Source organism: Larus michahellis, chromosome 7, assembly GCF_964199755.1.
Source record: "Larus michahellis chromosome 7, bLarMic1.1, whole genome shotgun sequence".
NCBI lineage: Eukaryota > Metazoa > Chordata > Aves > Charadriiformes > Laridae > Larus > Larus michahellis.
Window position 1 is genome coordinate 32,328,572 of NC_133902.1, and position 15,254 is coordinate 32,343,825.

Consider the following 15,254-nt stretch of genomic DNA (forward strand, 5'->3'; position numbering starts at 1 on the left):
GGCTAATTGAAGGGGGAGGTTGTGTGAACACAGGAAAAAAGGAAACACCTGCCTTCTGATGTACTTATGGACTGCACACACCGGGGAACGAGAATCTTCAAACCAACAGCCAGCATTGGTCCACAACAAGTGGCTGGAGACCACCGTGGAGACTTGTATGGCCAAATACAGGTCTGATATTCAGAGCTTTGTCCTGGCTGAGGTACACAAGGACTGGGCTTGAAGGTCTTTTTTTTTAAGTCTTGTGTTTCTTACAGTGATAAAGCATAGCAGCAGTACAGGCGTTGATCAAGTGTGTGGCTGAGAGAACATCAACGCTCCTGCCTAGCTGCCAGAAATATTGTCAGCTCTGAACTTTCAAAAATTTTGTCAGTCCTAGAAGAAGATTGAAATTGGTTTCTCTTTAATTCCCTTCTAGTTTTTGAGCCTTTAGGGTTCATGTTTTCAGTCATCTCTGCAAGGATTAGAGGGATATTTAAAAAGCTAGAGTTCCTAGGGATTTTTATGACTGCATGAGCCAGGCTTTAAAAAAAATGCCTAATACTGCAAGATATAATTCTGAGAGCTAGCAGCCCTGAACTGATGAGTGGAGTGTCATAAGCAAGCGAGACATCAGATTGCTAAATCAGTTTTTCTTAAGTGAACCTTTCCAATTGTTTGATGTTTCAAAATACCGTTGTGTTGTGATATCAGCACAGGAGACATTCAATCCACTGGATCTTTTAAGGCAATAAGTTTGTTTACAACTGTCTTTTGGCAGAAATTGTGTTCAGTTATCAGCTATTCAGCAAAGTATAACTTGAGCACAGGTCAACTAGGTAAGCTAGCGTGAGAGAGCGAGGTCACTAATCAGGGGATCTATTGCAGAAATTGTGTATCACAAGGATGTTTCGCATTATGAAGTTAACTGGGATGTGCAAAAAGAATATATATTTGTTTTTTATTTCTTAATTAATAAATTGTTTAGGAAGTTCAAAAACCACCAAATGTCTCCAAGGAATGTGACAGCTCAGACAAGCGAAGAGAGATCTACTGAAATAGATTGCTTTACTGCAATCTTAAAGTTGCAAAAGGCTTTGAAAAGTGAATGACCAGAGAGAAATATCTCCTGAGAGTAAAATGGGCTTCTGAAGGATGTCAGCTGTAAATGCTAAAGTAAAAGCTTCTTGTTGTGCACCTCAGCATTTTCAAGTGCAAAAAATATATATTCTGCTCACACTTCCATCTTTCTGTGTGTTATATTTATTCAGAGATTAACAGCCAATTTTCAGTGTGACTGACTTCATCAGAAGTTTATCCCTTTGCAAAATGACGTTTCTAGTTTTTATGGGAGCAGTATGCCTGAATTTCTGTGAAGACTTCAGATTCATAGCTGTAAAATAAAGGTGGAAAAATGTTTATATCCCTGAGGAGATGCCAGAATTGTATTCTGTGCAGGATGGCAGTATAAGGCTAACTGCGACTTGTGTAATTTTATTTGTCAGATCTTTTTGTGTTAAATAACTTTATTGTAGTATTGAGATTTAATTACATTTATGATTACATGGACATTTAATAAAGCCATGTGTTATGCAGATAGCTGCAGCGGGATGCATAGATCGGTATTTGCGGCCTCTGCAGTAGAGGAAGCAGTCTGGGATGATTTAAAGCAACTGACAGTTGTACTAACAGTCACTTAAAGGAGAGTAAGGAAACTTTTTTTTTTTTTAGGCAGCATGGAGAAACTCCACCTTGTGCCTCTCGTTCCCTCTGGTTGCTTGTGTTGGGGGAGAGGAACGACAAACCTTTCTCTTTGCATGTACTTTTCTAGAGTTTCTTTCTTTTAGGTGGCCTCTACATTTTCTTAAGAGCTGAGTTGTCACTTGGAGATGACTGTTTGGTGTGTTTATCGGCCCTGCCCCACATGGTGTGAATGCTGGAGGAGGTGATGCACTCATGCTGGTTGGAGGCATCTTCCTTCAGCATCTGCTGCAGTGCTTCCAGAAGGATCTCTGCAGACGTGTTGGTGTGGGCTGTAGCACCAGGGGCTCTTACGGTGTTGGGCCCCTGCAGAGACCTTTGCAACCCCTGTCTGTCATTACTGTGCAGTACAGACCTTTATGATCTCTCTCCTTTGTGTCCTGTTTTTCTGACGTTAATGATTTAAAGGCAATTTGGCCATGTTTTGAAATTCCACTTCCTAAGGGGTGAGCTTAAGAATGCCTTTTTTTTTTTCATCTGTGCAGAGAATGATGTAACCTTTACACTTTACTCTTGTGCAAGGGTTAATTCCCTGCCTCAGTGAAAGGTTTTTATGTACCTGGTGATTTAGAAATTATTGGAAAAATGCACCAGTGGATGTGTTTTTCTGTTTTCTCTGCTTGCTTTAGATCTTTATCAATGTACAAAAAGAGATTTAATTAGATGATTTAAGAAGAACGTGTAGAATTATTTTATGCAGTTTGAGTGCTTAATGGCCCCAGATTGGGGGAATTTCTGTATTCTCTGTTAACCATCTATAAATGGATATGACAGATGAAATGAGTAAGAGGACGTTTACGCAGTTTGTGAGGCAGGCAGAAGATGTCACACTAGTTCTGCTTTTTAGTTGATTTTTCTTTCCTTTATGTGTATATAGTATGACAACACACTAGCAGGTGGAGAAGAATCCTCAGAGATACAGGGGTAGGCAAAGAGCTGGGGCTGGGCAAGAAATCATAAGGTGGAGAACAGCTGTCAAAATGATAGCAGTAGAGACACGTAAGGAAAAGCGGCAGAAAAAACATCCTGTCGGCAAGAAAGAAAATTTCTGAAATTTCTTCAGGCCAAAGAAATCTGTAAGTTCTGCAGAATTTCATCTTGCTTCTTGGTTTTGGGTTCCCCTCTGAGCCTGTGGGCTGTATGTGCCTTTTGCCACTGATCACAGTGAGAATTCTTTGCTGCTCTCAGGGTGTTAGAGGTTGGCCCAGCAGCACATTTTAATGTGTTCTTGATTTACTGCATGTCTGTTAGAGTGTAGCTTACCCTTCTTTTATTGCGCATTTAGAGGGCTATAGCCTCCTGACCTGTCTGATCTAAAATAAACTTAAACTAACCTAGTAGGTCTCCAAAAGTCTTATAAACTTGACAGCAGATGGCACATGCTTTTTGTTTAGCCCTGCATATACTATCTTGGTGGGTGGTAACTGCCTTAGGACAAAATCAGCATCCCACCAGTCACCATCTGGGATGGCAGATGATATGTGGGACTGTCATGAATAAGCATTCTGATGTTTGTAAATGTCCGAAGGAAGACACCGCTTGTTAGCGCAGCAGTTGGTATGCAGTCAACGCTGTGAGAAGCTCACTTTATGCAGTAATCAGCAAAAGCTGAATTATGTGCCTCAGGTCCACCTCTGTAATATGGGTGGGTGTGAGGTGGCTCTGCCATAGTTTGTTCATTTTGATGGTGAACTTGAATGACCCTTATTTTGGCAGACGTTTAGTCTTTGTTGGTGCTTTTGTGATAAAAATAATTCTTGTCTTTCTTAGGTACTGTGTCAGAGGTGATGTTTAGATGCCTCCTTAGGTACTGTGTCAGGGGTGATGTTTAGATGCCTCGTATCAGATCGTACCTGATGCTGATAATGAGCACAAATGCATGGTATAAAATGTGCCCTTGTTTGACAGCATAGTCTGAGTTGATAGGTGAAGTGAGGGGACAATTTGGACACAAAGCTGTAAAAGAATTTGCAAAAGAACACACTGTAGTTTTGTTGCAGGTGCTGGAGTGGAAATGCACATCTGGCCCTCGTCTGCTCCCATTTTCCCTTCTCCCAGGTAGGGGATGCGCAGACAGAAGTGTGAACCGTGAGGATACCCACAGGCCACTTCCCTCATCTTCTCTGTCCCTGGCTCTGCAATAAGCCTCTCTTCTGGACATACATGCTTTGAAAAATACTATTTAGACCAGTTTTGGTTGGAAGGATCGCTTGTCATTGATGCGACAGGTTCTTTATGTAGAGTATTTTAGATAGTAAAGCTAGTCCCCTAGGAAGCTCTGGGTTGTATCAATTATGAACATCTTTGAAAGGAAGAAATCTGTGCATCTGTTGTGCAATTTGCTTTATACTGCAGTTAAGACATCCGTTTTGATTTGTGTTTAAGCATGTTTTATTCGCACTTAGCTGCTCTGTGTATCTGCTGAAATGGGTATGAAGCAAGTTTAATGCAATGGCATCTACTTTAGTGATTCAAATAGCTGACATGACTATTCTGTTTCTCAGTACCTTCAGGATACTGGGTGCAGTATCCCACACAAGAGTGCGGGACTTAAAACGTTTATGCAGTTCGACTGCTGTTGGAATTGCCAATAGTTCTTTGGTATGAAGGTTTTGGGGTAGGGGGAATACACTGTATGAGTCTCTTCAAGTGTTTTTGCTTCTGAAGTATGATATGCAAATAGTATACTGATTTTATACAAATGAACAATAAAAGAGAAGAAAACCAAACAAAACCCCACATTAATTCCGAATTCAAGTACTATCTTTCAGTTTAAAATTGAAATGTAAAGGTTAGAGGTATGTCCAACAGTTTATCAAACCCAGAGTAGGTTAATGCAATAGTATGGTTGCACAGGCTGGAATGCAAAGAAATGAGGAGGGTTTGCCTGTCAAGTTTGTATGAGCAAATGCGCTCACTCTAACAGGCTCTTAATCGAGGGGAGAGCAGGGTGGATTCCATCTGCAGCATGGAAGCATGTGCGCATGCTATTTCTGGATCAGGGTGTGAAGTGTCAGCAAACACAGTGAAAGGCTGCCTCATTCTTTATGAATGGAAGTGTGTGCTTAAATGGGGAATTAGATGGGTATTCAGAATGGGTTCTTCCTGCGGTGGTTGCTTAAAGCCTGAGATGACTGGCAGCTTGAGTTTAGGAGAAGTCTGTGCAAGTCTGTGGATGGGCAGGAGGAATTAGGGAGCGGCCGTACTTTCGACTCCACCAGAGGCCTCTCTGAGCTCAGTATCAGCACAAAATATGCTTAGCCATGGTTCCTTTAAAGAAGGAAAACAGGAAGTGAAGGGTTACATTCAAGGCAATGCTGATTTTTAACCTGGTCGGTTCCTGCAGGTGACTTCAAACTAGGCGATCCACTTGCCTGTTCTTCTGATTGGTCACTACCAGTTGGGTATTCTCTTATAACTTGATCGTAAATCTTAAGTAGTTTATAAGACAAAACTTATGTCCCTTTACCTTTGTACTCTAAAGGAACATTGCTTTCAATGTTTTTTCTCTTTCAAAAGAGAGAATCAATAGTTTACATGGACATTCACAGTTTCTTATGGATGACTAATCTGGGACTATCTTTTTAGGAGCATGTTGGGGTTGACATTCTCTACCGCTGATTATGCTTGCAGTTTTCAGCAGGGTTTTCTCTTAGAATTCTTAGTGCTGTCAAGCAAGCCAACGTGTCTCAATCTCATGCTATTTATGAATGTAGCTTGTTCTTTGTTCATGCCCAGTTATTCTTTTCACACAGCCCTCAAAGTTCTTGCTCTTGTGTCCAAGAGCTCTTTAGCAGCATTACCAGGCTTTATCCTGAATTAATGGTTTCCAGTACAATGTATATTCAGCTCCTAGTATTGTCAGAACTATATGAACAAGAAGGCTGTCTACTCTGCCTGGCTGTCTGTTGTCGCTTCCTTTTATGCTTAGGTGAATTCTCGATATTTTTAAGAAAGGTAGGAAATTATTTTTGCTTCCTGAGACCAAAGCTTTATGTACTCCTCAAATGTGATTATGCTCAAGCAAGATAAAGCAACAGCCGGGTACAAATACCCTGTGGGAATCTCCCAGTGTGTCGGTGGATTTTGATCTTTATTCACATAAGTTCCCTAAAACTTTCTCTTGTAATTAAAGTAGGTGCCTCACTAGAAGTACCTTCCATCTTGTACCAGTTCTCCAAGTAATTAAAAGCCATTTGCTTTGCAGTGGGTATTAAGTTCTTATGTTTTAAGAGTTGATTCTAAAACACATTGAATTAATTTGTTCTTTTAAAAAAAGGTAATTTTTTGCGATCCTTTTATTGTTCAAGGCAGGTTCAAACTATATCCTCTACATAATTTTGCTTTTATAAGTTTGTTCTCAGCTCTTCTGTGTTGTAAAATCTGGTGGAGATGCATCTAATTAGTGTTTTATATTATTCAATGTACGTTGTTTTTTCAATGGAGGAATACAAGAGGAGTCCTTTGCTTTAATAGAATACTTGGATACAAAACTTTGAAAAATGCAAGTAAAAAACCCAACCTCGCGACTTTATAGAAGTCTAGAGATCTAGGAAATAGTCTTAGGAAAGTATCTTAGAGACAATATAGAATCATAGAATGTTTTGGGTTGGAAGGGACCTTAAAGATCATCTAGTTTTAACCCCCCTGCCATGGTCATGGACACCTTCATTCAATTTATTTTATTACATTAGTAATTGATAAGACCGTTCCCTAGTCTCAAGGAAGCAGATTGTGAAAATGTATGAAACTGGGAATACACTGAAGAAAACTCACTTTGTTCATTTCTACTTGGAAAAGTTAAGCTTTTTTTTTCTTTATTTTGGTCTATTTTTTGAGGAGTTGCTATTAAAATGACTTGTACTTCTCACATTTAACCTTTTAAAAGTATCCTACTTATTTTTTTTAATTATTATTGGTTTTTGCTGGCTGCTTGGCATTTTGGCATACGAGATGTTTTAATCCTGGCTTTGTCCAACAAAGAACTCATTTAAGTCTGTCTGTATTTTTGTGGCTTTTTTTTTTTTCTCAGATGTTGCTTTAGAATTCCATAATATTTGGGGTTTAGGTCTTTGATAGAAAACTAGAGTTCCTGGATGAAATAAGATGTAAATATGACCCAATACTGACAATCAGTGATGTTTGGTATGTCGTGGACTCTTTTGTTTATGAGGACACTAAAACACAAAGTGGTATCTGGCTGAATGTGGTGCAGGTAACACACCAGAGGTGGCAGTGTGGTTATCAGGAATGTTGTATGGATTTATACAACAGACTTGTTGATGGAGAGAGCTAAGGGAGCTGAGTAGCCATTCTCCTGGGAGGTCTGTTCTTGCTGATAGACTTATGCATGTGTTAAGGGAGGACAGAAGTCTAAGATGACACATACAACCAGGTGTTGGACACTTTGGGTGTATAGATGTTCTACGATTAGATAAGAGTACTTGAAATAGAGTGCAAGTTAAGTGACGGTAAGTAATGGCTTAATGACAGATTCCCCAGTAGAAAACACTGACTTGTTAAATGTTCATCAAGCAAAATGATGTTATGATAATGCTGGAAAGCTATCTGTTCCTCTTGAAGCATAAACGAAGGTAGTTGTCCGGACTCCAAACTTGATTACTTTCTTGGCAGCAATCAGATATGTTATGTCAGGTGAGAACTCTTTGGCAAATAAGACGATGTGTAAATCTATTTTTGTTAATGTTAAGCATGCCAGAAATCTGTAAGTACAGGGGCTAAGGAGGAAAAGATCAATCTTATAATTAGAGCTAGCTACAAACCTACAAACATGGGCACGTGCAAACACAGTCTGTGATAATCTAAGTCGAGAGTGATTTTATTTACCGCAGTTTAGCTGAGCTCATAGTCTACTACAGTGGGTCTAATTTTAGGTTTCCTTAACTTGGACAATTTCAAGGCTAGTAGAACAAAACAAAATACTAGTTACTTGAATGTTTTCAGTTTTCTGAATTACCTTGTACTGAACAGCTAATGTTTGCGTTGTGAAACAACCATCTGTTTTTAAAGAGAATCTCCTTCAAATGTTAAATATTCTAAAATGTGTTAGTGAAGAGGCTGTCAGCCATTTGTCATACTACACCATTCAAAACTTTTCATGGACAGGAATAGTAAACTGATTTCCTATTCCTCTTTGATTCCAGTATCAAAATACAGGCTAAAAAATTACTTAACCTGGTTTAGTCAGCGTGCCATGATTAACTGATTATTCTTTATCTGTCACAAGGAATAAAAATGTATTTACTTTTCTGAACCATCCAGCTTGTACTGTAACTTTGAATTAAAACATTCTAGGTGCTTTGCGAGCAGAGATGAAAGAAATAAGGAAGAGTTGATCATATCTGTATGGATGGGTAATAAATAGTTTGACAGGTGGAAACATTGCAGAATATGATGCCTCCTTGAGGAATTTCAGAACAAGATGAAGATTAAAGATGGCAGTTCTCTGTTTTGATTTGTACTGAAGGAAACAGGAACACATCTTCTGAAAGGAACTAGTCCCTTAAACATATGGGGGATTTTTCAAGGTTGGCTTCAAAATCGTCTCTTGTGCTTTTTTAACACTGTAGGATACTGTGCACCAGGCACTATGCATATGCTGTTCACCACAGTATCCCAATAGAACTTGTTGCCCAGATGGTGCAAACCATATGCCTCTCGATAGTTTATCTATGTTTGGGAAATACTGTCTAAAAATATAAGAAAGGTCATAAGACTTCTCAAAAGCATCTCTAGTGAGTTTCTTTTGAAGAATGCCTCTAGTGAGTTTCTTTTAAATGATTTTCTGGAGGTATTCATGCCGGTAGCTTGCTTTTTTTTTTTTCCTTTTTTGTTCCTTTTTTTTTGGGGGGGGGGTGTGTTTTATGGCAGAGATGAGGAACTATGGAATCATACTTCCTCCAGTGCAAGACCATAGCTCTTCAGGCATGCACACAGACTTCACTGGTCCACTGCATAGATAGTTTTTCCCTATAGGAGGTGCATAATAGGTGTACAACACAAGGCTCAGGCTTGTGTCTCTCTTTCTCCTCCCCCCCACCCCCCAGTTGTCTGAATGAACCTTTTTGGAAATGTAACAATATAGAAGGCCAGTTAATTTTTCTATTTGTTCCTGTGTCTTCAGTAATTCATTTGACTATTTCCAAAGGCTAAAGGAGAAAATTCTCTTTGCCCATATGTAAGATGTTAAAATACGTTTTCTATTTTGCTTACCTGGCACAGATCCACAGAGGGACAGCAGTCTAATTAAATTTCCAGCATAGTGGTTCTTTGAAGTATCAACTAATTAGGAATGGGCATTGCAAAAGTTTAGACCAGCACTTAGGAGAAGAATGCTTCATGTAACCATCACTAATTCATTAGGATAACCAAAGCTTATTTCCTTTGAGTAAAGATTTGCACATTCTCACCTACAGCAGTGTACTATATATAATACTTCTTTGTAGCTCCTCTGAAAGCACAACTCTGTTTAAAAGTAAATTAGCTAAATTGAAAGGCTAATTGCTTTGAGCTTCAAGTACAAAGGATGTCCACGCTTAGATTTCTTTGCCAGCTGCAAGAGGCTGAGAAGATGTGGTTTCAGAAATCCTAACAGGGTATCTCATGACACGTAAGAATTTTAATGCGGTGTCATAAATCACTAATTTATTCTTGCTCCAGTATTGCTTGCAGAGTCTAGTCCGGTAGATGACAGTTCTGTGTACTGGGGAGGAAACATGATGGGGGGGTGGGGGGGTGGGCAACTTTTTTAGTCTGGTAACAGCTTATGTCAAATACCTGAAAAGCTCTTATACTTGCATTGCTTCCTCTTACAATTTTGATCAGAAAAAAAAATGAGTATATGTAGTTTGATGCAGAACTTCAAGTACCTATGAAAGGTGAATATGGCATACAGTCCCTTCACGGAATTAGATTTTTTTCCGTATCATTTCAGATGGATGTTTTCTAACATATTTGAATGCTCTTTGTTTCCTGCTTTTTTTTCTTGTTTTCATGTTCTCACCTTTCATTTTTTAATTGGGTCTAGTCCTCTAAGTCGTTGAGTAAATACAACTACAGTGATACAGCACTATCTCTGTAATGTGTGTGCCACTCCAGTGTGATTCACAGAATCATGTCCTTGTTGAATGGGACCTTTTAATTTGTGGATATTGTTATGTATCAGCCGTTGCAGAGACTTGGCTTATACTGTGCTGTATCCAGGTTATAGAAAAGTGGGAGCTCACAGGATTGATCTATTGTATTTTCCCCATTTGATAATTCCCATCCTTTCTCCTTTTAATGAATTTATGCTCTTGTCTTAAACCTACTTCTAAATACTTCAGAACCCCATCTATAACTCTTACTCTTTGTGATCCTATCTATAACTATTACTCTGAATGATTTGTTTGATTTAGCAGTATATAACGATCATGTAGCTTCTCTTTATTCTCAGTTTGCTGACTGGGGTCTCAGGTAGCTGCTTCTGTTATGTGATAATGTTATTGAGCAATGTGTTAGCCTGAGGAACGAAATGGCCCCATTTCATATCTGACTTCTGGTGAGTGAGAATAAGTACCACCCAGAACTCTTCAAAATCTGTCTGCAGTGAAAAGCTCTTTTTGAAGGAAAAAGACACTTGCCAGATGCTTGCATAAATTTGAGTGACTAGGAAATGTAGAGAATAGGAAGAATGCTCAAGTTTTTTGTTTTGTGTTTTTTTTTTTTAAATTATAATTTGATGTGTATGTACAAGTTCCTTTCATAAGTGTAAAGCATGCAGACAGCCTTCTAAAGAAAGGGTACTTCAAAAATCTGCATTCATTTCTGGCTGCAAGTACAGCTCCTTTCCAGGGTCGGACCAGTCAGAGTATGCTGCTGCATGCCCTCCTAAAGCCAAGGTTTAAGATGCTCGATGTAGGTATTTTTTCAGAGGTGTTCTGCATCTGCTGCTCCCAGCAGTTGTTGGGAGGTCAGTGCTGCTTATAATCAGGTCACTTTTTAATTTAGATGCAGAGCTTTAGGCAATCACGGTTATTTTAAAATTTCAGCTTGTGATTTTTAATTCTTAAATTACTAGGAAGCGTTTGCTCTAGGGACTCATTTGTCTTGTGTTAATGCAACTAAGACAGTACTTTGTAGTAAAAGTGAGTTTAAAACTATTCTGTTTGTAAAAACAATAGTGAAATTTGGACAGCAGATTCTTTTCGTTTGTCTGAAGGTTAATTTTCTTTCTAGGCTGGCACCTGGGATGCTGCCTTAGGGTGTAGGTGTGGTGTTTGAGTCCTTGCTACACTCAGTTGTTCATTCTGGGTGTGTCCATATTAAAAATGTTTTTGATCACGTCAGGAGTGCGCTTTTTAAGCAAGTATTCGGATTTTCCCCATTAACCCTGCATTGGGTTCATGTTTCAGCACTCTCAGACTTCACAAATTGAAAGGTTTTGTTCCTTTGGATGAAAGTAAACCAAAACATGCAGTCTAGGAGTGTACGTGTCTCTTGTTTTGGTGATAATGGGCTAATGCAGTACCAGGTTGATGCTTTCCAAAATAAACCCTCTTTGAAAGGTTCTGGTGCTGTTACAGGTGCTCAGCAGCAGCTGTCTGCTCCGTCAGTCTGCTTTTTGGTCCATGCAGATGTTTGGCTCTGCCAAACGTATCCAAACCAACTGCGTTTCGTTAAGATCTTATTGATTATTGAAATAATTACTGAATTATGTTTTGAATTATTTGCTTTCTGCAATCAAACTTATGAGATTTCTGAGAAGCCAGGATTTTTAAACCGTTACCGATTTTATTATTAAATAATTATGCTTGTATGTTTATAGCATCTAGAACAATGTAATATGAAAATACTTTTGTTTCAAAAACTTTTACTTCAGGGAACAAAAACTGCAACAGAAGACAGCAGGAGTAGGGGAAGTTATTTATGATTTAAAAAAATACATTGAAAAGTAACAAATACCAACGCTCTAAGCAGATTAAATTTTCAGATGAAAATGTCATCTAAGCTTAGCTGAGTCGAGGATCTTGGTTGCTTGCCTTGAAATATGATACTTAATGCTTAAATGATTTAGTGTGACAGTGTCTAGCCTAGGTTTTCAGGATCACTAGTGTTTTGTTTTTAAAAGCAATTAGATTTCTGGATATGACAATTACTTTTAATAATTATTTTTTGTTTTAATATTTGATGTGATGTGTATCTTAATGTATTGTTTGTATTTTTTGTTTATTTGATGACAGAACTGTCAGTTATAGGAAACACATATGTGATTATTACTATAAACTCTTTTTATTTAGAGTCCTTGATTGCTGAATCATGTTTGAGGAGGGATTTTTACGAATATTAAAATTTTAAGCATGGGCTAGAGTTAGGAATGTGATGAAATACTCCCTCCCACCATATGAGTGAGTCTTTAAATAACCTATTTCTGAAGTTGTTTCCGTTTACATACCTGTGCCAAAGAACCAAACAGACTTTCTCCTGGTAATATACTTGTCTGGGTAACGAGCGGAGTGTTCTAGTATTGCTTGTGACTGCGCTGTTTTGGGTAGGATTGCCAGGACTCCTTTTGTGTTTTGTTTTGTGTGCCTGGAGGTGTGGTCTCTCTCCTTCCTCCTGTCCAGCAGAGTGGTGGCTATGCACAAAGACCTGCTGCTCTGGTACCTGGGCTGAAAAAGAGACCTTGCATTTGAAGCCTCTTTGCTTCTAAAAGCTGAATATAGGTGCAGTCTTGCCTGGAAAGAGCTTTTCTGCACAGCTCCCTGAGCCAGCCTTCTGCTGATCCAGAATATTTGGCTGGTGGTGGGAAAGAATCAAGTGTAAACAGCAAGTTGTTTAGCCAAGAAAACAGAAATATTTTCTATTTGAGTTACCCTAGACTCTTCTCACCCTTATAAAAAGCGCTCTCCCCTTTTTCTCTACTGGTTTAGCAGCATACCTTAAATAAAATACACACCTATACACTTCTACTTCCCCCCCCCCCCCCCCCCCCCCCCCGCCCCATGAAACTGTTTTTTGTGCAATTTGGCTCATTTATCATGAGGTTTATATTCTTTAGGGACAAGCACATATTTCAGGCTCTTGGATTGTTGTCAAGAGACTGTTGTTTACTGTGTATTTGTGTAGCTCCCACAAGACTAACTTTTAGCTGGCATTTCTCTGTGTAATAGTTTTAATTGTGAAGGTATTTATGGCTACTCCAGACAACATATTAATGCTCGTTTGCAGGCGGAAAATTTGGGTGTATATAAAAGTGGAAAGTATTCATTAGTCTCACTTGAACAGTCTGCTGCCTTCCAGTGTTTCAGTAACATCTCTGTCAGCATCCTTTTTGTTGAATAGTTATATTTGGGGCAGTGGGTACTGCTATGGGCATTGGAAAGTGAACAGCTCCGGAACCAGTGTTTAGTGAGGTGGAGAAAATGAATCTGAAAATAATCTTAACCTATGCTAGAGATGCAGTAATAAACCTGCTTAAAATAGAGAGCTTGCAGAACAAAATAATGAGTTGTTGTGAGTTGTTGTTGTGCACAGACTGTGATGTATTGCCAACTTATTATTTCTGAGCTCTGCGGTGTGTCACAAATGCGTGTATTTCTCTATTAAGTGACGCCTCTGCAATTTGGAACCTTATTTGTTGGAACTGGTCTTTGGTTTGTGTTGTATAGCATTTTAAAAAAGAAAATGCTGATTTAGTATTAAGCATGGCTTCTAGTAACAATTTTGGCTGTTTGCTTTGTAGGTATGAAGCGTCCATTAAGTCCTGACCACGTCTTTGAAGATGGGATTATGAATCAACCAGTTGTTCTACGGGGCTTTGAAGAAAAAGGACTGAGGAATGACAGACAGGACTATCAATTAAGCAAAGAAAAAAAAAAGATACTGTTTTCCTTCTGCGAAGTGTGCAATATACAGCTGAACTCTGCAGCGCAAGCTCAAGTTCATTACAATGGGAAGTCTCACCTGAAAAGAGTGAAGCAGCTTAATAATGGAAAGCTCCCTACAAGTACAGCTCCTGGCACTTTGTTTGCAAGTACAAGCACAGGTACATAATTAGTATGAGACGGTGGATTTTGGTCAGGAGATCTGAAGAAGCTTTTAAGCTCTACCTTCCCCACCCAACATAACCATTAAACTTAATATAGATTAATACTAGTAGTTAATAATATTTTGCCTTGTTCAGAATTGTGTATTTCTTTTCCTGTGAAGCCAACTCGCATTAAGGTAATATTGCATTAATGCACGATTAATGGCTGTGTTGGGCCTTGTGTAGTTGAGATATGGTCTATTTTAAAAGTAGCTGTTGTGGGTTCAAATAGTCATCTGGTTTTGTCATCTGCTTTTGTTCCCAAAACAAAGTTCTGGAGGGATGCTATGGGAACAGAAAAAACTGAGGAAAGTGTAGTGGTGGGAAGAGGAGGAGGAGAGCTGGAATTTACAGCCCTGGCCCTCTCATTGTTTCTGCTTTCAGTGGTCTGGGTTTTAATTACTCTCATTCAAATGAGAAGTAATTTGAAATAATACTTTTTACTCACTGGGCAAAACAAAGGTACCAAATGCTTGGGCAAAACGTATTTAACGTGCATAATGTAAAGGTGCAAAGCGCATAATGTGCTTTCTCGTTAGTTGTTTGGTTTTTTTTTATTTCAGTGTTAGACTCAGCTCACAGCTATTCTGGAAAAAAAAATGTAGTATTATCTTCTCTATGCATATAAGAAAGTGAACAGATGATTCAATGTTGTAGGGTTGTAAGGGTGAGGATGTTGTGACTCTCCTTCCCTTTTTTTAAGGGGTCCTGGTATGCCATATGGTCCCTTGCTTTGATGTTCATAGTTTAAGGATTTTGCCGCAGGATTATTGTTTTTCTGTGATGTTCCAACAGCATCGGAGAAAATTTGTTAGAGCACTTTAAGGGTGGTTTTTACCGATAGTTGAAATAGAGACTTTTTCTTCCTTTCCATGTATTTTGTTAAAGAAAATTCATGGGGGTTTGACATTCTGTAGAAAAGTTGATCTTAAAAAGTATTCTTTACATCTCAAGCAAGTATAGCAAGTAATCTTTTCTGGTTCTGAGATAATTCCTTAAACTTGCAGCATTTTATGTCTAGAAGAAGCAAAAGTTGCTGCTTTATTAACACATGGTATTGATGAAGTAACAGATCTCAGTCTTCATGAAAAAAATTTTATTAATTTTATTAGGGTTTTTTTAGTAGCCACATGAGGGGATTTGCTTTGGGGTTTTTGTTTTTTGTATAAAGACAGTCAAACAGCATTAAAGGGTTAAGCTTCCTCTTCCCGCCCCCCCCCCCCCCCCCCACATTTTTAATACTAACTGAATTTGACTTTTCTTGAAGTCTGTGGTATTGTTTTGTTTTGTTTTGTTTAGAACCGAGGAGTGACAGGGTATCACTTGGGTAAGGCCTGTGGTCCAAAAGATTAAATTCCTACTGAATAACACCTAAATTACTTAATTGTGTGCATTCTTAAAATAACTTCATAGCTGTGAGGCGTTG

The 15,254-nt window shown here is 38.7% G+C and overlaps 1 protein-coding gene across 1 annotated transcript in view; it reads left to right on the top strand.

Annotated features, from left to right (window-relative positions):
* The window catches only part of ZNF385B (zinc finger protein 385B), a 172,858-nt gene that overhangs the window by 17,932 nt on the left and 139,672 nt on the right, over positions 1 to 15,254 (top strand). Inside the window, exon 2 of the mRNA XM_074594782.1 lies at positions 13,484 to 13,786. Within this exon, the coding sequence (XP_074450883.1) occupies positions 13,486 to 13,786 (301 nt within the window). The 5' untranslated portion in view covers positions 13,484 to 13,485. The remainder of the gene's footprint in view (positions 1 to 13,483; positions 13,787 to 15,254) is intronic.